A 26,258-nucleotide genomic window follows, 5' to 3' on the forward strand; every position below is an offset into this window, starting at 1 on the left:
GGATGGCACGATATATTGTAGTGGGCTATGAATTTCCCAATATTTTGCCAGATTAGGCTAATATGGTTTACTGAGGTTTAATATCAATTGAAATACCACTGAAATCACATTGATCTTTAGTTTGGTTGTAATTTCAAAATTGTTTCAATATTCATTTTAGTGGAAATACCATTGAAATCACGTTGATCTGTAGTTAGAATTTCAACGTTGCTTTAATATTAATGAAGGGTGCAAAAGTGATGTAGAATAAATGTTGCAGTGCGACGTTGATTCAATTATTTTAACGTTGACGAAGTCATTGTTAGTTGGGTGCAGAATGAGCAGTCATCAACACCAACTGAAAGCCCCGTTTTGCAGGTACAGTCGTCTTGCATTGCATACTCTGAACTACATTTTCCAAAGGCCAGCTTTCGTGCTTGTGTCACAACTTCAGAACGGCTTGACGCACATGCTTCAAATTTGGTGTGAACATTTGTGTGGACTCTATGATGAAGTCAAATGTCAAGGCCAAACCCACCTTGAGTGAGATATCTCAAGGACGCACAAGGTTTTTTGGTACAAGGGTTTGTATGAACTCAAAGATCAAGTGATTCAATGTTTTTTTTTTCAGGAATCTCCCCACCAACATTAACTCAGCAGCTTTCCATCCACTATTGTAATTCCTCTGGCATTACATTTCTAGTTTATTATTATTATTTCCTCATTTTCATTGCCCCATCTGTCATGTCTCTCTTCCCCACTAGTGGCCCGCCCCACACTTTGAGAACCACTAGCCCAAATAATGATTTTCTTTACAGAAAAAGGTCTTAAAGGTTTTAATGCAATTCCATCTGAGGTCCAAAAGACCATGGCCATCCAATATTTTCTTTTCAGCCCCTTGTTTTAGATATTTATCTGGATTCTTTCATGATATATGTACATTGTAGATGACAATCCCTAAATCCTTTGCAATTCATAGGCTTACTTCTGAGAGACTCTCTAGGATGCTGTTTTTATACCCAAACATGGTTCCAGTTCACCTTATTAGTTGCGAACGGTTCCTCTTTTTGTTGTCTTTATCATTACACAACTTCTCCAGCCTTTTATTGCTTGTCCCAACCTTTTTTGAGCAAAATTTTGTCGTAAATTCAAAACATGCTTATATTTTCAATGCATGAAATAGTCACATTTGTCATCATTAACATTTCATATGTTGTCTATGTCATTTTTGCAGCTAAATATGGGTTTACAAGGTTTGATTGATACCCAACAAAAATAAGGGGAATGCACTGATGAGTTATGCATTACTTGTTTGTGGATAATGAATGGATGATCGGACGTTCCAAACGCAGACATTAAAGTCGGATGCTCCGAGTTGTCTTGAATGTGGCAATGAGGGCGCTTTGGAATAGTGACGTCATTGTTGAGTTCAGACAGGACTTCCTTGAAAGAAGAGCAGTTGGCTAAACCCCTAGTTAAACTATTGTCCTAAAATTTAACGAAGCCAGCATTCAAGAGATGGACTTCCTTTAAGGTATTTGTGCATTTGTATTAAGGCTAATATATGTGTGCCTCAGCTGTGACAGTCACATGCTTAACTTCGAGTGCTAAAGTTAATTAGAATTCTGTAGTTCAGCAGTGACTTCGTCATGGCATGCAGCGATCTATTCGTGTAGCCTATTATTTGTTAGATATGATTTATTAGAGCACAAACTTCTGGGCCCAAGACGAAAAGATCGCTCTTCATGACAATCTATGGATTACATTTAACTTTTTCCGCCTGTAGCCTACTGCAATATATAACTAATGTCGTTCCTTTGTAGTGATGTCCTAGGTTTAGCACGTTCCAACACACCTACGCGTGACATTACAGTTGTCAACAAACAACATCGCATTTTCAATTGTCAGCATGAAGGAAAAACATCGCAGGAACTTGTCCGGCCCTAGTTAGCAATTGGCAAGCTGTGTGTGTGTGTGTGTGGTGTTCAATCTCTGCCTCAGCTAATTGAAAAGTGTAGGCCTAGCCCAGTGGCATTTGATGTATTTTGCATCAAATTTCAAATGGTATTTAGATTGTGTGGGGCTAAGATATGCTCAAAACAAGTGTGAATGTATCTGTCTCATTTATTTTATTTGTCATCATTCTTTTCTTTCTTACGTCCTAGCCCCTCCCCCTTGGGACTAGTTAGAAATATTAGGCTGCATAAACCGCCTATTTGCACACTTCAAATACTTTGTTCAAGTATAGTTCAGATTCTTTCACACAAACTTACCTCACAGACCACTTGGATGTGGGGAAGATCACGCGGTAACGGAGTTACACTACATTTGTTGGTGCTACTCAATTAATGAACCAACATTTAAGAACAATATGTCAGTGTGTATGTGCCTACATATACTTAGTAGCGCAAAATGGTCTTGTGAAATTAAATCTTCATATGATTTTAAAGCCAGAAAGTGCTTTAAAAATTAACATTACTTTCTTATCATAAAAGTCAACATCAATCATGTGGTTCTCTAAATATACATTAAAATTAAAAAAAATATACAATAAACATAAAAAAAAAAAACTCATATAGAAGTGTTTCTACACTTGTTTCCTATAATATGACCAAAGAGTTTGTGACTGACTGGTTTTAACATGTTTCATAAGTCATGGTAACGGAGTTACAAATGTTCCTATTGTTAAAACAAGATTTAATTGTGTAAATTGTTCCCAAAATTATCATGTATTCATTAGTTTTATCATGATGAAGAAAAAAACACACACAGTAGATGTACCGCATAGCGGTACAAAATACAACCAGCGCTCAGTCCAGCACATTCTCTCTGTAAAAATAGATCACGCCTGTCAATTATGACCGCCACTACCGAAGCGGTCATATAGGGATTGTCAAAGTTTTTTTTTTCCCCCCGTCATCTATTTCCTGAATTTTTGGTCAACGATACCCGGGACACCGAAACACCAGGGCACATGAAATTTGGTGAGTATGTAGCCCCACTAGACTTTTACGGAAAAATTTCGTTTGGTCCCCGGGGGCCACCCCCCCCCCACCCCCCCACCCCCCCACCCCTAACTACCTGAACCGTGGCACCAAGGATGAAGACATTTTTATGGTATGTTGGTCTCAAGGGCCCACATCAACCTAGCCCATAATCACTCATTTGTGATTTGCACCCCCCCCCAGTAAAAAATGAAAATGCAATATCATTCTGCTTTAATCGCCCCTCTCTTCCGTTATGTGTATGATTAACCTGACATTCTCTGGGGGTATGCCAAGTTTCATAGAATTTCATCCATGGGTGGGTCTAAAAAAAAAAAAATGTGTACATTTAGTGACTGTACACTCATTGACCTGTAGATGGTGGTGTTTAGCGAAGGGTTGCTGGAAGAGGATATTGTCTCACACGCACTCTTTTTCACAAACACACATACGTACATCAACACACACACGGACATACACATGCACACATACACACACACACGCATGCACTCACATCCACAGGCACAGACACACGCATCCACATACACACACACACACACACACACACACGTACACACACACAGACAGAAACACACACACGTACACACACAGACACATACACAAACAGACAGAAACACACACATGCACACACACAAACACACACACAGGCACGCACATACTCAGGGCTCGAAATTAACGATGTCCCGACGTCCCAGGGACCATAAAAAATGCTTCCGGGACACAATAAAATGATGTCTGGGACAACTCTGGGACAGTAGAAAAAATGGCAAAGCAAATTTCAAAATAGATACTTTTTTCCTAAACTGTTCACATGGGAATCTAAACGTATCTTTCTTGTCTGAATAAAATTATACAAAATTTGACCTGGCGTAATGGGCAGCTGGCAAAAGCAGCGTTAGCCAGCTGATCTGTAAAGAAGCGGTACACGCAGCCTCACAACACTGTTTTGGCTACTGCTCTTCAAATCACTGTAGGCTACAATGTTATTTTTGGTACAAAATGCTACTCCAGCCTGGACCAGCGCCTGGGGCAGCTGGAGAACCAGCTGGCCCACCAGGATTACGGGCTGGGGCCTGTACTACGAAGCGGGGTTTCTGGCTTATCTGGGTAACTTCGAGAGTAACTTGATCACGTGTGGCGTAACTTCCCGATTAACCCGTAGGCTACTACGTACTACGTAACTACGTTAACCACACCCTTTATAAGTACCACCCCTCCACTAACAATTTCTCCCGAGACATGTCGGCGTAGGCTACCTGGATGATCCATACGACATTGGAGCGCAAATCGTGAGGGACTCTCTTCGCAGGGCGAGGGGTTTTAGAGACCGCCAGAAAATATATATAGCCTACCCGGACGATATTCTCTATGAAGATGTAGATGGTCAGCCGAGGGAATTCGTTATCTTTGTCAGATGATCTAGGAAGACGTCTCATAGCAATGCCCGTACGTGGACATTCATGTATTCAATCGGTGATGGAAGAATACTGTACGTAATAAATCGGACATAGGCCTACGTATGCTGAACATCTGAGCAAGAATAGCCTAAAATAAATCGGACATAGCCTACAGTAGGCCTAATAAATAAAAATCACCATTTTAACAAACTTGTTGAATTGAATGTCATATTACTGTAGCCTGCACATAAAGGCTACACATTTCCACAGCACCAGAATCCGACCGAATGCCTCCTTCAACCCCCTCCATAATCGGCCTTCCACTATTATTTGCAATGGCCAACTCCTCTGCTACTGTAAAACACTGGTGCCTTTCCTCCTACAGTAGTGTTCGAAGACACCTGTTTCTTGTTAGCTGTAAAACAGAGACCAAGTGAAGGCTATAAGCTAGGCCTACATGTTTTCATAATTAAGAAATATTAATGCAAGCTATAACTATATAAACCCACTATTCTGAATAATGTTTTTGTGTTTCATTTTCACCTGCTGCCATGTGCGTTTGGCAATAGTGTTGCATCTGAAATGTTCACAGGATTAGGCATACACTAAATCAGTCAATGGGGGCTACTTAAACATTCAATTATCCTTATTACTGTAATCTATATGCCCACTTCTGAATTGGGTTGCATCTGTAGGCCTTTCTATGAACTTAAATTAGGCTATTTAATTATTTCAACTCATTTCAGACATTCCGCAAGCTACTAATCCTCCGTAACACATATTTGAAGAACATGTGGGAATAAAACTTTACTTTTAGGCATTTTGGCTACCCGATCTGCAATACGTTGCCAACAGCCTTGCCTTGTTTTGTTCACTGCCGACGTATTTTATTTTTGTCGTAGAGTGGGTTTTAATTTCTCATAACTTGTCATAATAATTGTGCATTCCTCATCCGTAAAATAAGGTGAACGCGTCATCACTGAAAGTGGTGATTTGCGCTGCAACCCGCCCCTTTTATGTGAACGCGCACAAACTCCAATGAGGTTAACCCCGGCTCAACAAATCAACTTCATAATCAGCGTCGTAGTACCGATTAACACCACTAAAGATAACCAGGTTTTGTGAACCCCGGTTTAACAAAGTAACCCTGGGTTACATCTGGGTAGGTTAAGCTCCCTTCGTAGTACAGGCCCCAGGACCTCACCACTGTCAACAAGCACCTCAAGAAAGGATTTTATCTCATTTAAATAGTAGACCTACTAGTAGACCTAGTTTTGCCACAGATTAGTCAATGTATGGGAAACATTGTGAGCGCACAATTTAGTAAAACCAGCACACAATTTACTAAAATGAGCGCACTGTCTAGTAAAATGAGGGAAATATTTCTAGGGGAAACACAGCACAGATGCTATAGATTATACTAAGATGAACAAACATAGTTTGAGCTCTAAAAATGTCTGCTTGAGATACTATATTGGAATTACAGTGGCCATTCTTTTTGATGACCCTTTCTGATTTAAAGGAACACATCAACTTTTTGTAAATTTACCTCAGAGTTAGATACATACAGAGTTAGATACATACAGTACATACCCTGCTTTTCTCTGTGTGTACAAAAACCCAGTCTTAACTGCTACCTAGCTTAGCTTAATTCAGTGGAAGTGGGTTACACCAGTTAGCTTATAGCTCCCTTTTAGTTATAAGCTAACTGATTTAACCCACTTCCAGTTAATTATGCTAAACTAGGTTAACAATGCATTACACAGGAAAATGATTTGTGCAGACAATATAATAAAATTATAAGGATGGTGATTTTACAATACAGTATGTTTGTGACATAATGACCACTGTATGTGCAGGAACTAGTATTCAGTGTAAAGTTGGAACACGGTGATGCCCAAATGATGGACAGCATGGATGAAAAGGTACATTGCAAAATCTTGTTTGACTCCTTGTTCAGTTGCAGAAATAATGATTGTTGATTGGCTGAACATATTAAGGTCTTAAGGGTCATTCACATCAAGAACGATAACAATAACAATAAACAAATATCATTCTCGTTAATATGAATGATGACGTTCACACATAAACTATAACGAAAACGGCATGAAGAACGATATTGTTGGGAATCACTTTTAGAGCGATTTTGAGAACGATAAAAAGCTAATAGCCAATCAGAACCCATCAAAATTTAGCCGTCACATTCATTAACACAAGGAGAGACTTTGTTTATCGTTGTTCAGTGTGGATGCTTTTATCGTTATGGTTATAGTTATCGTTATCGTTCTTGGTGTGAATGACCCTTTATAGTGATTCTTTTTTTTAAATCTTGTGTATATAGACAACTGTGGGTGTGACTCCATGGGCAGGGTGTGTGGTGGTGTTCCTGCAGTCTGTTTCACCATCAGTGAATCTTCTTTCCATCTATAAAGACCCAAATGGCAAGTTCAGCGTGTTCAAAGTCCTTAAACTCACTCTTTCAGGTAAGATATACATCTATCACATTATGCACATCTGTGAATAATGGGCACATAGTTGGGCATTATTAACAGGTCCCCCACCGTCACGCCCAGTGGTGGAGGAAGTACTGAGTACTAGCAAAAGTACCTGCTTTTAAATGTACTTTAAGTATTAAAAGTAAAAGTATTTGCATAATGAATTATTCTCTTAATATCTATTTTCTAATAAAAAAAATCAGTATGGGCTGTGGCATTTTAATTAAGCTAGTTTTAAGTTATGTTTTAAGTCACTAGGCTAGATAGTTTTAAGCTAATGCAATTGTGCTTACCATCCGTGGCCCAGTTTACATTCTGACTTACAATTCTAGAGACTAATTCTGGTTATCTAGGGTGATCTGCTGAGTTAAATATCATTCAGCAAAAAACGAGAGCCTAAAGTTTAACGGGGTAGACCAGGGAAACGTCCGGTGGATCATAATGCCAATTCTGCTGGTCCAGATTGAACAGAAACATTGTTGAGAAATGTGTCTTTATGATAAGGTTCAGTTTCACTTGCGCAGACGCGCATAGACCAGGCTTGTGCAAAATTCCAGAATTGAATTGAAACTGGCTCTTAAATTCCAATTCAATTCTTGAATTTCACTTGCATTTCAATTGAGGTAGCAAACAGGAAGCAGAATTGCAATTCGAATTGTGCACAACCCTGGCATAGACATTGAATGAGCGCTCACATACCCCCCAATTGTAGGTTATGCCTGATCACACACAATTAAGAAATATTTCCTTATCTGGAAAATTTTTAGTTTTTTTCGGCCAGCGGTTCTATAATAGTCTACCATTCATTTGTGCCGCAAATGATCAGACATGTGACAGAAGCGACTGTAACTTCGCTGCTCTGCAGACTAGCAATCTCATCGGAGAAGAGGCCCTAATGCTGCAGATAATAGACAGAGAAAGGCAAGCATACAGTATATGCTCAGGGCACAGAACACAGTTGCATGTCCAGTGTAGCCATGGGTCTGGTGAATATAGCCCACCGAATGCAGATGGCTACAAGCTCACACTTTGCCTGGTCTACACTAGAAGCCTATGTTTCAAAGATTTAGAAGCGGAGCACGTAGCGCTCTAGAATCTTTGGTAGCAACCCAGCCCCCTTGTACGTGTTAGAGAAAAAAAAACTAGGGCTGTAAATCGATTAAAAAAATAATCTAATTAATTACATACTCTGTGATTGATTAATCTAAATTAATCGCATATATTATTTTTGCTGTGAACGTATTTTAAATATTTAAATTCAAATGAATCATTGAATAATCAGCATTAGTGACATAAAAGTTCAAAAACTCTTTTATTATTATTTTCACTGTTCAAATAATGGCCATAATAATCTATGATATTACCTAATATGCTGAGGAAATAAATTCAAAAGTGCTTCGGGAATTAGCACTTTCTGAGCTCAATCACGCTATTCTGGGGCAGCCGTGGCCTACTGGTTATCGCTTCGGACTTGTAACCGGAGGGTTGCCGGTTCGAACCCCGACCAGTAAGCACAGCTGAAGTGCCCTTGAGCAAGACACCTAACCCTTCACTGCTCCCCGAGCGCCGCTGTTGTTGCAGGCAGCTCACTGCGCCGGGATTAGTGTGTGCTTCACCTCACTGTGTGTACACTGCGTGTTGTGTGTGTTTCACTAATTCACGGATTGGGATAAATGCAGAGACCAAATTTCCCTCACAAGATCAAAAAAGTATATATACTTATACTAATACTTAAACATATAACCAAACTCCACTGTACAATAGAGACAGTAGAAGATAAGAAAAACTAACAAAACTAAATACTACAGTAAATAAACTACATAAATGAAATAAAAAAAAATCCACAGTGTGCTTGAGGGTAATCAAGCATGAGACGCTTGCAGTGACAGGGCCGGGACTGGCCTGTAGTTCTGTGTGCATGGTGAGGTGCTCAAGAGAGTGAGTGTCATGGTGAAGGTGCAAAAAGTAGTCCAACAGTAGTCCTGTAGTTCTGTGTGCATGGCAAGGTGTTCAAGAGAGTGAGTGTCATGGTGAAGGTGCAAAAAGTAGTCCAACAGTGCAAGAATAAGGTCTAGAGACCAGCATAAATAATATGGACAAATAAGAGAGTAAAGTATAATGTAGACAAGGTAATATAAGAAACTATGTCAGTGCAAGAATAGGTTGAGGTAATAGGGTTACAGCCATTCAGTATTGTAGCCGAAGCCATTGGTCATGTGTGCTAATATAGCATGAAAAACAGTGTAGCAGTAAAACAGTAGTAAAAACATTAGGCTGTGGACAGTAGTAAAACAGTAGTAAAACAGTAGTGGGCAGTCAGTACTCAAACATGGAGAGGGTGGAGAGGCAGACAGACTATGCAGAGAAGTCTATCTCTCCTCTTCCCTTTAGTGAAGCATTGAACAGTTCAATGGCCCTGGGGACAAATGACTTCCTCAGCCTTTCAGTTGTGCATGGCAGTGAGCGAAGTCTCCAGCTGATCAAGCTCTTTTGCTTTTTAATAGTGCTGTAGAGTGGATGACATTCATTGTCCAAGATGTTGATCAGTTTGTTCAGGGTCCTTTTGTCAGATATTCAAGTGATGCACTCCAGTTCAGCTCCCACTACAGAGCCAGCTTTCCTTACCAGCCTGTCCTTTCTTGCATTGTGAGATGTATTTTGTAATATCTTTATTCTAATTATGTTTCCCATTGTAGCCTAATTGTGTAATTTGTAATGTTTTGCATGGATGTGCGCTGGTGCACATTCATGGATGATAGAAGGATGGTGTGTTGTGCACCCGCCCTTATGACTGTTGATAATGCGCTCTTAAAATAACATATTACAACTCGCCATGGACTTCTGACCAGGTTTCTCTTGGTCAGTGGCGCAATGCGTTTTAGGTTGTGTATGATAGCGGTTTTTAAACAATGCACTAGGCCACTCCCTAGATAGTTAATTACCACACTCCTGAGCTAGGGGTGGGCGATATATATCGTCTGCGATAATATCGTGATTGTTGTTTTAACGATGTGCAAATTGACATTATCGAGTATTTAAATTTACTTATGGGGGAAAAACACTCGAAATCACGCATTGAAGACTCATACATTCTCAGGAGGTGTATGCGGGAAAAGCCTATGGGAAAAGCCCCTGGCCGCAGCAGAGCAAGTGTCACAACTAGTGGTCACAACGTTGTCACACTTACGCTTATGTTTATTTTGTGCAGCAAGAGTATAATTGGGATTTTATGCAGCTACTTCTGTTCAAGTAGCATTGATTAGACAGTCACATTTTTTCCTACATGGTATTATATGGAGAGAAAACAGTAGCCTTTGAGTATTTTAATAGTCAGTTGTAAACAAAGAACTATTCTCATGTAACTCTTTTGTAAATGGACAGAAGTTCGCTCTAAATATCTACGGTTACCGATTATGCTAACCGTTAGCATCTCTATGGGATTTCTCATATACATTAGCCATAAGCTAACGCATTCGTTTCTATTCTGTAACTTGGAATGCTAGCCTATGATTGCTCTTAAACTAAACATCGAAGGAAATTACTGAGATGTACTTTGTTGGTCTGCTTAGTTTTACGGTGAATCCTATGCAAAGGTTTGAAAGGAACCAGCTTCAGACTTTCTCTTAGGAAACTGTTAGGCCTATTCATCTTCTCTAATGTATCTGGCATGTCATTGCCACACACACAAGTGGGGGCAGAATTGGAAATGTGTCATAGACCGACAATGCATTGGTTGATTTGGTTAAAAAGTCACAGGTTAGGTTATTGGTTATTATTGTAATGATGCTATTCATAAAAAATGAGCTGTAAATTAACTCAGACTTTAACAAAAACAATTCTTTAAAGGATATCGACTAATTATCGTTATCGTCAAAATCACAAAAAATATCGAGATATTATTTTTTGTCCATATCGCCCACCCCTATCCTGAGCGCATTGTTTAAAAAATAGACGTGCACAGTAAGAAAATACATTTTGCGCCGGATGGAAAGCGAGTTTTAAGCCATGCGCCAGGGTGCAAAATAGGGGCCAAGGTGTTTTGTGCAACCGGGCTCAGGCACTGTGCTGATGCCTGCACCAAAGGGAAAATTATAATAAAAGAGACAGACGTTGAACTTTAAAGTTTATACTGTTGGGTTGGCTCTTCATTGATTTACTCATTCTGCCAAAATTGTTCAAATATGTTCATAGCAAAAATGGTTGCATGTGATTAATTTAGATTAATTAATCACAGAGTATGTAATTAATTAGATACATTTTTAAGCGCTTGACAACCCTAATTTATAATTAAAATATTAAAATAATTGTAACATATATTAGCATAGAAGATGAGTTTTAAAGAGGTTGTTTTTTAATGCATCTTGAATATAAATCTAAACTTCAGATTCACTATGACCTCTGTAAGCAATGTTGAGTTATAAAAGGCTACATTTCTCAATGTTTACTAACAGGAACATCAATATCTGCACTGTATTTTTATCATGGTTGACAAACTTACAATCTCAGATAGCCCCAGAACTCTGATCCAGATAAAATGTAATGAATTTGTATGCTTTTTAGTGGTCATTAAGACAATATAATTGGCACTACCATTTAGAAGATATGTAAGAGGTAAAGGCCGCCGAGGTGTCCCGATATACAGAATTAATGGGCGAGACATATTTTAAAAACAAAAATGTCAACTGATTTGTGCTTAGCTCAGCTTAGATTAAGTGCTGTGAAGGACAGTTATATTGTTTAGTTGACATGAAATGTGAAAATGTACCATTGTGAAAATGCCTTCCTGAAATACATTGCATTTGATAACATGAACATATCTTCTCCCTTTAGCAGTTACCAATAACATATACAATGCCTTTATTTGCAAATGAGAATGTCATCAAATGGAATTAGTTCAAAATAAATTTAGCTGACAAGTTTCCTGTACTTGCAGATGTAATTGGCTATATCAGGTAAGATATACATCTATCACATTATGCACATCTGTGAATAATGGGCACATAGTTGGGCATTATTAACAGGTCCCCCACCGTCACGCCCAGTGGTGGAGGAAGTACTGAGTACTAGCAAAAGTACCTGCTTTTAAATGTACTTTAAGTATTAAAAGTAAAAGTATTTGCATAATGAATTATTCTCTTAATATCTATTTTCTAATAAAAAAAATCAGTATGGGCTGTGGCATTTTAATTAAGCTAGTTTTAAGTTATGTTTTAAGTCACTAGGCTAGATAGTTTTAAGCTAATGCAATTGTGCTTACCATCCGTGGCCCAGTTTACATTCTGACTTACAATTCTAGAGACTAATTCTGGTTATCTAGGGTGATCTGCTGAGTTAAATATCATTCAGCAAAAAACGAGAGCCTAAAGTTTAACGGGGTAGACCAGGGAAACGTCCGGTGGATCATAATGCCAATTCTGCTGGTCCAGATTGAACAGAAACATTGTTGAGAAATGTGTCTTTATGATAAGGTTCAGTTTCACTTGCGCAGACGCGCATAGACCAGGCTTGTGCAAAATTCCAGAATTGAATTGAAACTGGCTCTTAAATTCCAATTCAATTCTTGAATTTCACTTGCATTTCAATTGAGGTAGCAAACAGGAAGCAGAATTGCAATTCGAATTGTGCACAACCCTGGCATAGACATTGAATGAGCGCTCACATACCCCCCAATTGTAGGTTATGCCTGATCACACACAATTAAGAAATATTTCCTTATCTGGAAAATTTTTAGTTTTTTTCGGCCAGCGGTTCTATAATAGTCTACCATTCATTTGTGCCGCAAATGATCAGACATGTGACAGAAGCGACTGTAACTTCGCTGCTCTGCAGACTAGCAATCTCATCGGAGAAGAGGCCCTAATGCTGCAGATAATAGACAGAGAAAGGCAAGCATACAGTATATGCTCAGGGCACAGAACACAGTTGCATGTCCAGTGTAGCCATGGGTCTGGTGAATATAGCCCACCGAATGCAGATGGCTACAAGCTCACACTTTGCCTGGTCTACACTAGAAGCCTATGTTTCAAAGATTTAGAAGCGGAGCACGTAGCGCTCTAGAATCTTTGGTAGCAACCCAGCCCCCTTGTACGTGTTAGAGAAAAAAAAACTAGGGCTGTAAATCGATTAAAAAAATAATCTAATTAATTACATACTCTGTGATTGATTAATCTAAATTAATCGCATATATTATTTTTGCTGTGAACGTATTTTAAATATTTAAATTCAAATGAATCATTGAATAATCAGCATTAGTGACATAAAAGTTCAAAAACTCTTTTATTATTATTTTCACTGTTCAAATAATGGCCATAATAATCTATGATATTACCTAATATGCTGAGGAAATAAATTCAAAAGTGCTTCGGGAATTAGCACTTTCTGAGCTCAATCACGCTATTCTGGGGCAGCCGTGGCCTACTGGTTATCGCTTCGGACTTGTAACCGGAGGGTTGCCGGTTCGAACCCCGACCAGTAAGCACAGCTGAAGTGCCCTTGAGCAAGACACCTAACCCTTCACTGCTCCCCGAGCGCCGCTGTTGTTGCAGGCAGCTCACTGCGCCGGGATTAGTGTGTGCTTCACCTCACTGTGTGTACACTGCGTGTTGTGTGTGTTTCACTAATTCACGGATTGGGATAAATGCAGAGACCAAATTTCCCTCACAAGATCAAAAAAGTATATATACTTATACTAATACTTAAACATATAACCAAACTCCACTGTACAATAGAGACAGTAGAAGATAAGAAAAACTAACAAAACTAAATACTACAGTAAATAAACTACATAAATGAAATAAAAAAAAATCCAAATCCAAACAGTAGTAAAACAGTAGTGGGCAGTCAGTACTCAAACATGGAGAGGGTGGAGAGGCAGACAGACTATGCAGAGAAGTCTATCTCTCCTCTTCCCTTTAGTGAAGCATTGAACAGTTCAATGGCCCTGGGGACAAATGACTTCCTCAGCCTTTCAGTTGTGCATGGCAGTGAGCGAAGTCTCCAGCTGATCAAGCTCTTTTGCTTTTTAATAGTGCTGTAGAGTGGATGACATTCATTGTCCAAGATGTTGATCAGTTTGTTCAGGGTCCTTTTGTCAGATATTCAAGTGATGCACTCCAGTTCAGCTCCCACTACAGAGCCAGCTTTCCTTACCAGCCTGTCCTTTCTTGCATTGTGAGATGTATTTTGTAATATCTTTATTCTAATTATGTTTCCCATTGTAGCCTAATTGTGTAATTTGTAATGTTTTGCATGGATGTGCGCTGGTGCACATTCATGGATGATAGAAGGATGGTGTGTTGTGCACCCGCCCTTATGACTGTTGATAATGCGCTCTTAAAATAACATATTACAACTCGCCATGGACTTCTGACCAGGTTTCTCTTGGTCAGTGGCGCAATGCGTTTTAGGTTGTGTATGATAGCGGTTTTTAAACAATGCACTAGGCCACTCCCTAGATAGTTAATTACCACACTCCTGAGCTAGGGGTGGGCGATATATATCGTCTGCGATAATATCGTGATTGTTGTTTTAACGATGTGCAAATTGACATTATCGAGTATTTAAATTTACTTATGGGGGAAAAACACTCGAAATCACGCATTGAAGACTCATACATTCTCAGGAGGTGTATGCGGGAAAAGCCTATGGGAAAAGCCCCTGGCCGCAGCAGAGCAAGTGTCACAACTAGTGGTCACAACGTTGTCACACTTACGCTTATGTTTATTTTGTGCAGCAAGAGTATAATTGGGATTTTATGCAGCTACTTCTGTTCAAGTAGCATTGATTAGACAGTCACATTTTTTCCTACATGGTATTATATGGAGAGAAAACAGTAGCCTTTGAGTATTTTAATAGTCAGTTGTAAACAAAGAACTATTCTCATGTAACTCTTTTGTAAATGGACAGAAGTTCGCTCTAAATATCTACGGTTACCGATTATGCTAACCGTTAGCATCTCTATGGGATTTCTCATATACATTAGCCATAAGCTAACGCATTCGTTTCTATTCTGTAACTTGGAATGCTAGCCTATGATTGCTCTTAAACTAAACATCGAAGGAAATTACTGAGATGTACTTTGTTGGTCTGCTTAGTTTTACGGTGAATCCTATGCAAAGGTTTGAAAGGAACCAGCTTCAGACTTTCTCTTAGGAAACTGTTAGGCCTATTCATCTTCTCTAATGTATCTGGCATGTCATTGCCACACACACAAGTGGGGGCAGAATTGGAAATGTGTCATAGACCGACAATGCATTGGTTGATTTGGTTAAAAAGTCACAGGTTAGGTTATTGGTTATTATTGTAATGATGCTATTCATAAAAAATGAGCTGTAAATTAACTCAGACTTTAACAAAAACAATTCTTTAAAGGATATCGACTAATTATCGTTATCGTCAAAATCACAAAAAATATCGAGATATTATTTTTTGTCCATATCGCCCACCCCTATCCTGAGCGCATTGTTTAAAAAATAGACGTGCACAGTAAGAAAATACATTTTGCGCCGGATGGAAAGCGAGTTTTAAGCCATGCGCCAGGGTGCAAAATAGGGGCCAAGGTGTTTTGTGCAACCGGGCTCAGGCACTGTGCTGATGCCTGCACCAAAGGGAAAATTATAATAAAAGAGACAGACGTTGAACTTTAAAGTTTATACTGTTGGGTTGGCTCTTCATTGATTTACTCATTCTGCCAAAATTGTTCAAATATGTTCATAGCAAAAATGGTTGCATGTGATTAATTTAGATTAATTAATCACAGAGTATGTAATTAATTAGATACATTTTTAAGCGCTTGACAACCCTAATTTATAATTAAAATATTAAAATAATTGTAACATATATTAGCATAGAAGATGAGTTTTAAAGAGGTTGTTTTTTAATGCATCTTGAATATAAATCTAAACTTCAGATTCACTATGACCTCTGTAAGCAATGTTGAGTTATAAAAGGCTACATTTCTCAATGTTTACTAACAGGAACATCAATATCTGCACTGTATTTTTATCATGGTTGACAAACTTACAATCTCAGATAGCCCCAGAACTCTGATCCAGATAAAATGTAATGAATTTGTATGCTTTTTAGTGGTCATTAAGACAATATAATTGGCACTACCATTTAGAAGATATGTAAGAGGTAAAGGCCGCCGAGGTGTCCCGATATACAGAATTAATGGGCGAGACATATTTTAAAAACAAAAATGTCAACTGATTTGTGCTTAGCTCAGCTTAGATTAAGTGCTGTGAAGGACAGTTATATTGTTTAGTTGACATGAAATGTGAAAATGTACCATTGTGAAAATGCCTTCCTGAAATACATTGCATTTGATAACATGAACATATCTTCTCCCTTTAGCAGTTACCAATAACATATACAATGCCTTTATTTGCAAATGAGAATGTCATCAAATGGAATTAGTTCAAAATAAATTTAGCTGACAAGTTTCCTGTACTTGCAGATGTAATTGGCTATGAGGGATATGAAATCTTGAAGTTACATGATGCAGACCCTGCCCTGGGAGTGGAACTGAAGTTCACAGCAATGTCACCATGTCGTCGCTTCCTTGAAAGCTACGCATGTGGACTTCTGAGACAAGCCCTCCATCAGCATTCATCCAGGCTTCTAGTTCGCCCTGAAGATGTCAATATACAGATGCAGCTGAAAGCAGCAACTCACACACTGGACCACTGCTTGAATGACTTGGAATGCTGCCTTACATATATAAGCACATCACAGGTACACAATTTCACAATGTATTCTTAGTATGTATATAGTCCCTCTAAGTTCCTGTTATTACATTTAAATATCTGGCCAAGCCCAATGTGTTGTATTTATTGTATCGGAGAAAAATCATTTTGAATGGGTCATGCAGGGAGCCAACCTATTTTCTTTGTGATTGCCTCTATTACATTGTAAAACTACAATCTTAAGGTAGGCCTACTCAATCATAAGGTAAATCATAGCTGTTTAGCCAGATGAAGAAACGTTTTAGCTGTTCTTACAATTCAGTGCATATGTTCCCATCACATGACTATGAACTGACAGGTGTAAAACAATGTCTTGTTAACAGAATAAAAGACAAAAGTTACATTAATTGCATTAAATGTACAAGGAAATTGACAGTAAGAGTCCATTTCAAAGTGTACAGACTTGAATATTATAGAAAATCTGAGCAGTAATGTGACAGCCAGCCAAGAAAGTAGACTTTAGACAAATGCCTTCCTGGCACATTTGACCACTGACAATTTAAGGTCTGCTCTGTAGGCAGTGTTGTGCAAGTTCATACTTCACAAGAGCTAGCCTAGATAAAAGTTTACATTATACAGATTTAAATGTATAAATTCCCTTTCATAAATGTGTACTAGGTAAGTTCATGTTAAAGAAACACGCCACCCAATGTCAGTATTAATATATGTTCTTACCTTAACTTTCACGAGTTGAGTCATACCTCTCCGGTGTCGGTACGTGCACTCAAACGCTCTGGCTTGCGGCGCGAATGTGTTAGCATGTTGCTATGCTAGCGGGCCCAGACGTAGCCGTAGAGGGAGGAAGATAGCATTAATCAAACACATCCACGTTTTCCCTACTTAAATACAGTTGCACGAGTAGTTGATAAAAATGTGTAAGGTCACACAACATGAAATGTGCCGATTTTCCAAGCGAATACACAGGAGAACTACAATGTGTGGCGCAATAGCACTTGGGAGTACTTGAGTACTTGAGGAGATTAGTACTACTTGGGAGTACTAATCTCCTCCTCCTGCTCAAGCGAGTAGGACGCATTTCACACTGCTCCTGCTTCAACTGTCCTTTTAGCAATTTCCATTCTTTTTCATTCTTTTATTTCATTTACAAGCTAGTTTAGCAAAGACAGTGAAACCAGTACATTTAGATCTGAAACTTTAGTGGTTAGTTTTTTACTTTAAATGAGCCAGCCAAGTCAACGAGCAAAAACTGAACGGCAATTCACCTTGAAGTTGGATTAAAACAAAATGCGCTCCTCCGGCCAGAGACCCAGGAGATCATGCCGAAAATGTACTGAGCTAGAACAGAGGATTTCTACTTTGGAATCAAAGATTGATGCCCTTCCATCAAAGACAGATGAACTACGAGAGGCATCTCATGAAGTGAGTACAGCAACTACTGGAAATGCAGAGAATGTAACCCAGCAGTCTAATGTCACTGCTAATAGAGCAGATGAATGCATCGACCTCACAAAGGGAAATGTGAGTACAGAGCCTTGGCACAGGCAAGGTGCCAGACCAAAAAACAAAAAACGTAAAACAAGAACTGTAATTACCTCAACACCAGTAAATTCAGATGTTAACTTCAGGCCTCGTATCAGAAATACAGACAGATCAGCAAACTACTACAGGGCTTGTGGCTCTAAGGGAAGCCCACAGCCCCTAACACTAGGGAACAGATTTGAATGCCTCCGGGACGTGACAGAGGAATTTCCCAGGGAACAGACCCAAAGCAGGCAGCGATCAAACCACAACCCTTGTTCTAGGCGACTCTGCTGTGAGACATATAAATGGGGAAAGGATGATTGTATGTTGTTTTCCAAATGCTTCCGTGTCTGACACAAAAAACAAGCTTGCAGAACTGGTGTCGAAATATGCAACTATCAAGCGCATCATTGTGCATGTTGGAGCAAATGACATCTACAGAGAACAGCTGTATGTCAAAGAAGATTTCAAGGAACTTTTCTCAGCCCTATATGAGCTTGGAATACAAATTTTCATCAGTGGCCCACTCCCAGCAGAGGGAAGCTTTGTATTTTCCAGACTTTTCAGTTTAAACACCTGGCTCGCAAAAACATGCTTTTCAGTTGGAATGAATTTTATTGACAATTTTAACCTTTTTTGGAATCGCAGGGAATACTTCAGACCAAATAGTACAGAGCTGAGTTGGACTGGGGCCAAGATCTTAACCGAATACTATCACCTCTCTCTCCTGCACCCAAATTTTTTTCTGCCAACCTTGAGCCGAGCCTCTGATAAGCACTCAGTGGCCATACAGACAGAACAAGCGGATGACATCAAGATCTCAGCTAAACCAAAACACTCTGCACAGGCTGAAACAGAGATATGCCCACCCCCCCCTGCTGTGGGGCCCTCTGGTAATCACCCGGTAGCCTCCACTGAAATGCAGACCTTGGAGAAACATAAACAACCAGCTCAATGCCCAGCCATGTCCACTGGACAAGATAAGATGGGTCCCGCTAAAATTACTCAAAGTCAATCACTGGCGTCAAACTCCCTGGAATCTCAGCAAACAAATGGATGCGATGAGCATGAGGAGATGGCACCTATCAAAGCTGCGGAGAGGCTATCACCACAAAAACTTGGAATACACTACTGGAATACATGCTGAAAGCGGAGCGTCTGCAACAAACTCCCCAGGGCCTCAGCAGGCAGATGGAGACTCTGAACCAATATTCAACCCCATCTTCCTTGATTTCCCATCACCACATACACCCAATCACGTCCCCACCCAATCAAACTCTCCAGGCCACACAAACCCCCCTGTATATCCATCCTCATCCCAACACTCCCCCACCCGCTCAAACTCCCCAGGATCCCCTGTATACCCATCACCATCCCCACCCCAGCACATGATTTTCCCTGCAAGAATGGAAGGACTGCGGCCAGTAGCCCTGCAACTTGTTAGTAGCCCAAGACCTTCAACTGTATACCCATCAACATCCCACCTTGTTGGTAGACCAAGACCTTCAACTGTATACCCATCAACATCCCACCTTGTTGGTAAACCAAGACCTTCAACTGTATACCCATCAACATCCCACCTTGTTGGTAGACCAAGACCTTCAACTGTATACCCATCAACATCCCACCTTGTTGGTAAACCAAGACCTTCAACTGTATACCCATCAACATCCCACCTTGTTGGTCAGCTGGCATATAGCAGCTGCAGTGGACAATTATTTGATGATGATGATGATGATGATGACTGTATTGTATGATATTCTCAGGGTCCCTGCAATATAAATGGTACTGACAGTAGTTTTGAGAACATGCCGGGACCCAGTAAGCCCATGACATTCTCTATTCCTGTATTGACAAGAAATAGAACACAAATGCATCGAGCTTATAGGGTAAACCAGTCCAGTCTCCTACCGTCGTACCAATTCAACCTCAGATTTCCCCCATGGACCATTTTCCCCCAACACTTACAGCAAAACTAGCACTCCTAAATATCAGATCTCTTTCAAACAAATCATTCTTAATTAATGATCTAATTTGCACACACAACCTTGATTTTTTACTTTTAACTGAGACATGGTTAGATCAAGCAAACAGTGCTGCTACTCTCATTGAATCAGCTCCCCCAAATTTCAGTTTTTTGTGTGCTACCAGAGCAAATTAAAAAAGGTGGGGGGATAGCCACAATTTTTAAGACGTCTTTTCAGTGCAATCAGTCGTCATTCGGTGACTTTACTTCATTTGAATATCTGTGTGCACGCCTTAAGTCTTCTCCTCAGATTTTATTACTGACAATTTACAGGCCTCCAAAATATTCAGCAAAAGTTTTTCTTGAAGAGCTAGGTGAACTGCTATCAGTCGTTTGCATAGAGTTTGACTGTCTTATTATATCAGGGGATCTAAACTTGCATGTGGATAACCCTGAAAACAATTACGCCAAGGAATTCATTGCACTAATCGATACTTTCTCCCTAACACAGCATGTGCAGGGGCCAACACACTCTCTCGGCCATACCCTCGACCTTGTTATCACAAAGGGTCTCGATGTCTCTACAGCTGTTAAAGACCTGGGGCCCAATCATGACATTCTAAAGTGCATCGTCACTCGTCAAAAGTCTATTCAAATTTAGTAGGATGTCCAGTTCACATTGGGAGGGTTTTCGTCCTCAAAAGTGGAGCGCATGGCGTAACAAGGTGTTCCTAGGTCTTTTAATCAGTCATATGGGTGTGTTTGGGGCGTAACATCATTTTAAACCAATGAGAATGACATCTGTCATTCCCTTTAACGGCGCAACGCGCGATATGTCAAATAAATGCATCGGTATTTTGGCATTCAACGGCGGCTTGAAGGAGGCTGCTTGCAAGACTGTATGGAATAGTCATTCTTAAACCATGCTTTACTAAAACATAGTATAGCCTTCACGCATTTGCACTCGTCTATTATTTGAACTCATTGGCAAAGTGAAACTAACTTCACCAAGGAGTCAGTCAATGACAAGACAGTTATATGCAGTTACTTTCACTATTGACTGACAATGGGTTACCATCGAAAACATAGGCTGGAAAAAGCAAAACCTTACCCTAATGTTGCTCAAATGACTGAATAAAACAACATTTATCCTGCAGAGGAGTTGCTTATATCTCGTGACAGTGCGTCTTCAGCTGTGCTCCATACGTGTCTCTCGCCTCTCCCCTAATCACTTTTAACCGTCATTACCAATTTGCAAATGATGGTGAATAACTACTCATCATGAGATGTACAGTATTTCGTAATATATTTATTCTAATTATGTTTACCATTGTAATCGTGCAATTTATAATGCTTTGCATGGACGTGCGCTGGTGTGCGTTCATGAATGATAGAAGGATGGTGCGTGCACCTGCCAATATGACTGTTGACATGCGCTTAAAATAGCATATGAACAACTCGCCATTGACTTCTGACCAGGTTTAGGTGGTGTATGATAGCGATTTTTAGACAACGCGCCAGGGCCCGCCCTAGGTTGTTAATTGCCACACCCCTGGGCGCAATGCTTAAAAAATAAAGGTGCAAAATACCGAATTCAACTTCGCGCGACTGAAAAACGAACTGTACGCCATGCGCTGGTGCCCCAAAATATAGCCCCTGGCCTTATCTGATCATTTCTGCGTGTTCTTTGATGTGTCTATGTCCCCACACACTCAAAACACAGCTATGATTGTAAAAAGGAGAGTCATAAATGATCAGACAAGTGCTCTCTTTGAGCAAGCACTTTCACTAAAGTCAAGTCAACTGTCAGACTCTGTAGAAGACTTATTTGATCACTTTAATGCAAAAATGGCAAACATTATGGATGACATTGCTCCATTACAATTCAAGAAAGTTAAGGACAAACAGAAAGCACCATGGAGGCAAAATCCAGCAGTTAAACTTCTAAAAAGAGAGTGTAGGAAGACTGAAAGAAAATGGCGTAAATACAAACTTCAGATCCACTATGAAATCCATAAAGAGATGCTCCGCACATATAACTCTGAAATATGCAAAGCAAGACAGTCCTTTTTTTCTAACATTATCAATAGAAGTTCAAATAACACTCGTATTCTATTTTCAACTGTTGATAAATTAACAAATCCCCCCTCACAATTAGCACCTGAACTTCTCTCAACTAATACATGCAATGAGTTTTCATCTTTTTTTAAAGGTAAAATTGACAAAATCAGACTCAACATATCTGCTCAATTACAAATTCAACAACCTGAACTTCCAGCAACAAACAGAGGGAAACTAAACTTAATGTCAGAGTTCAGCTTGATAGACTACGAAACACTTAAAAAAATGGTACAGAATCTCAGCTCTTCCACATGTGTCTTAGACACTCTGCCTACCAATTTCTTCAAAACTGTTTTTCAGCTCATAGCGGCGGATGTCCTTCAAATTGTAAATGTATCACTGCTGTCTGGCACTTTTCCTAAGTCACTGAAAACAGCTGTTGTAAAGCCACTTCTCAAGAAGAATAACCTGGATGCCTCCATGCTAAACAATTACAGGCCCATATCCAATCTACCTTTTATTGGCAAAATGATTGAAAAAGTAGTCTTTAATCAATTAACCACCTTCCTAACATCAAATGGGTATTTTGATTACTTTCAGTCTGGTTTTCGGGCAAATCACAGCACTGAAACAGCTCTCATTAAAGGATCCAATGACATACGCCTAAACACAGATTCAGGTAAAACATCAGTCCTAGTGCTACTGGACCTTAGTGCAGCATTTGACACTGTTGATCACAATATTTTACTACACAGACTAGAAAACTGGGTTGGATTTACAGGCATAGTTATCAGCTGGCTAAAATCATATCTACAAGAAAGGAGCTTCTTTGTTGCCATTGGAAACTGTACCTCAACACCAACGTCCTTGACCTGTGGTGTTCCCCAGGGGTCGATCTTAGGGCCACTATTATTCAACCTCTATATGCTCCCACTTGGACAAATCATCCAAAATAACTTGATTTCATATCATAGCTATGCAGATGACACACAAATTTACTTAGCTCTGTCAGCAAACGACTATGGTCCTCTTGAATCTATGTGTCAGTGTATAGAACAAATCAACACCGGGATGTCTCAAAATTTTCTTCAGCTGAACAAAGAAAAAACTGAAGTAATTATATTTGGTAAAAAGGAGGAAAGACTTAGGGTTGCCAGTCTCCTTGACACAAAAGGGTTGAAGGCAAAGGATACAGTTAAAAATCTTGGTGTATTAATTGACAGTGATCTAAATTTCAACAGCCACATGAAAGCGACAACTAAATCAGCTTTTTACCACCTCAAAAATATTGCCAGACTCAGAGGGCTGATGTCAAAATATGACTTAGAAAAACTCATTCATGCATTTATCTCCAGCAGGGTTGATTACTGCAATGGACTGTTCACAGGCCTTCCTAAAAAGACTATTAAACAGCTTCAGATGATACAAAATGCAGCAGCTAGGATTCTAACAAAAACTAAAAGAACTGACCACATTACTCCAATTCTTAAGTCCTTGCACTGGCTTCCAGTAAGTCACAGAATTGACTTTAAAGCTCTATTGCTTGTTTATAAATCAGTAAATGGAGCAGGACCTAAATACCTGTCAGACATGCTTCAGCAGTACACACCTTCGCGTCCTCTCAGGTCCCAGGTGAAAAACCTGCTAGTAAAACCTACTGTTAGAACTAAACATGGTGAAGCAGCTTTTAGCTGCTATGCGGCTCAGCTGTGGAATCAACTTTCGGATGACATCAAAAAGGCCCCAACTGTAGCCAGTTTTAAATCTAGACTTAAGACCAAACTGTTCTCAGATGCTTTCTGCTAACTGTGCCGAGTTACAAATTCTGAATCTGCCTTGACAATTATTCTACTTTATCTTTTATTACTTTTTTTACTACTTTTGCCTTTGTTTTTTGCTTACTAATTATCCTTTATTTTAAAATTATTTTACCTTGTGTTTTATGTTTTCTTTTTATTATGATCTTTACCTTTTAACTATTCTTTGACTATATTGCCTTTCTATGCTTTTTATTTGTTATTATTGTTTGGTTTTGTTTATGCAAAGCACATTGAATTACCTCTGTGTATGAAATGCGCTATATAAATAAACTTGACTTGACTTGACCTAGCGTAGTAATATTAATTAACATCTAATTGTAGATCCTATCCCCCACAGAGTTTAGAATCCATGCTTGATCGACCCCTCCCCTCTGAGTGAGAGAGAGGCACACACACTAGAGATGCGCTGATGGGCTGTTATTTCAACCATAACTGCATAGCAAAACTTACCATCAATCCGCCATCCATCTGCACCAAAGTTTTTTGACCAATTTTCAAAACCGCACCCGCCCGCCATCCGCTGGTTGTTTTAATATATATGGGTGATGCAGCGCTGCTGACGTGAGGCTAGAAAGCTCTTGCCTGTTCTAGAAAGACTGATCCAATTCAGCAAATATATTAAAAGGCTAAAGTCCTACATTGGCTATGTTGTAGCCTAACCCCAGAATATCAGCAGCAAACTCAGTCTCTGTCTTGCAAAACAGTCTCCAAATAAAATGCACATCGGCCTGTTGCCTATTCTGCCAGCTTGTGCCAATATATCGTCCAAAATACTTGATTGCATTGCATTCTCCACATTTTAGCTACATTTTCATGTACCACATCAGCATTTTTGTTCAGTGAATCTTTTGTAAATTGCTTTACAATAGCGTCGGGCCCTTGTCAGCAGCCTTCGGCTTGCCTCTTGTCACTATTCACTCCTTCGTCTTCAACATTCCTTTCTCAATATTTTTGGCCTCAATGTGTCCAGTTACTTAGTCTTAGCTTCCTTTAAAACAGCATCTTTTTCTCTCTCGAGTATTTAATCTGCTGCCGGCTTGTCTCTCCACATCGTCCAAAATGCTTGGTTGCATTGCATTCTCCACATTTTTAGCTACATTTTTATGTACCACATCAGCATTTTTGTTCAGTGAATCTTTTGTAAATTTACCTGTTTTATTTACCTGTTTTATTTACCTGTTAACCTAGTTTAACGGCGTGATTGTCGCGAGAGCACGATTCATTGGTGCTTGCATAGTGTTCGGTCTATGTGCGAACCTGCCCACCATCAGGCTACTCAGCTACTAGCGAAAGAATTTCCCCTGTTTGTATGTTAGCTCCAAGTTGGCCTACCATAACATACCAACTCTGCACTGTAGACCATAAACTGGCTATTTATATTTTTCTGTGAAATAACCAAATGTATTTGTTCAACTTTATGAAGCAGAATTACGCACTAGGCTACTTGGAACGTAACACATTTTTGTTTGCGCAGGAGAGAGAATGACAGCGATTAACAAATTGCACTTGTTGCTGTTTACCAATAAATACTATACATTTTTGCTAACAACAAAAACAGAAAGGATGGAGACAGCAAAGCTAGAGATTGGGCAGGAACAAGGTAAATTGGTAGATATGCTTGTCAAAACGTTAGGAGCTGGATGTGGATGAATGAAGCACAAGTATGCTTTACGGTCCGTGTAACGCTTTGCAGTGCTATGTTCTATTTGCAGAATTCACATGAAAAAATATAAAAATAGGCTTAAAAATCTGTTATCCATTATTTAGGACGGCACAGTATGGGTTATTATTGCAAATTTTGATTTTCAATTGAGCACCGTACGGTTTTCTGTTCAGAAGTTAAACATTGAAATGATGCGTCAATTTTCTAAATTTCTTTTTTGAGCTTTTGGTTGGACTGAACCACGAGCACCGGGGGGAGAACACCATCTAGCTGGGCCAGGCTAGATGGTGGAAGAGAGCGCTGCCTGAAGTTGTGCGTGATTTTCACTCATTACTTTAGAGATTAATAACTAAAACTTCGCCAATTTTTGGGAGATGGCACGTTAAACATAACTTTCAGCCTATGTTGAACATATCTATTTGAATACCATGGCCATGCCATGCCATAGCAAATAATTCCCCAAAGCAGAATGCTTTGCCATGGACGTCAGTCTAGGCTATACAGGCTACCCCAAGCACTGTTTGACATGGGACATTTTTGCTTATTTAACACTTTACGCTAACACTTACACTAACACTTTATTTATCAATTTCAACAGCAAATAGCCTACATTGCTAGGGTACTACGGCTCAAGTCCATTGGAT

The 26,258-nt window shown here is 39.5% G+C and overlaps 1 protein-coding gene and 1 long non-coding RNA gene across 2 annotated transcripts in view; one reads left to right on the forward strand and one right to left on the reverse strand.

The window, feature by feature from the left end:
- The first annotated feature begins 1,412 nt into the window (after positions 1 to 1,412).
- tradd (tnfrsf1a-associated via death domain) overlaps positions 1,413 to 26,258 on the forward strand; it is a 31,701-nt gene continuing 6,855 nt past the window's right edge. Inside the window, exons 1-4 of the mRNA XM_076287937.1 lie at positions 1,413 to 1,513; positions 6,241 to 6,306; positions 6,723 to 6,864; positions 16,334 to 16,611. Coding sequence (XP_076144052.1) covers positions 6,283 to 6,306; positions 6,723 to 6,864; positions 16,334 to 16,611 — 444 coding nt within the window. The 5' untranslated portion in view covers positions 1,413 to 1,513; positions 6,241 to 6,282. The remainder of the gene's footprint in view (positions 1,514 to 6,240; positions 6,307 to 6,722; positions 6,865 to 16,333; positions 16,612 to 26,258) is intronic.
- Positions 17,231 to 26,258, reverse strand: part of LOC143126022 (uncharacterized) — a 53,582-nt gene continuing 44,554 nt past the window's right edge. The window contains exon 4 of the long non-coding RNA XR_012987346.1: positions 17,231 to 17,392. This is a non-coding gene — a long non-coding RNA (uncharacterized LOC143126022). The remainder of the gene's footprint in view (positions 17,393 to 26,258) is intronic.

This window comes from Alosa pseudoharengus, unplaced genomic scaffold (genome assembly GCF_046254945.1).
Source record: "Alosa pseudoharengus isolate Yale_2024_CS ecotype anadromous, Long Island Sound unplaced genomic scaffold, YU_APseudo_1.1 YU_APseudo_1.1_scf_16, whole genome shotgun sequence".
NCBI classification, from domain to species: domain Eukaryota; kingdom Metazoa; phylum Chordata; class Actinopteri; order Clupeiformes; family Clupeidae; genus Alosa; species Alosa pseudoharengus.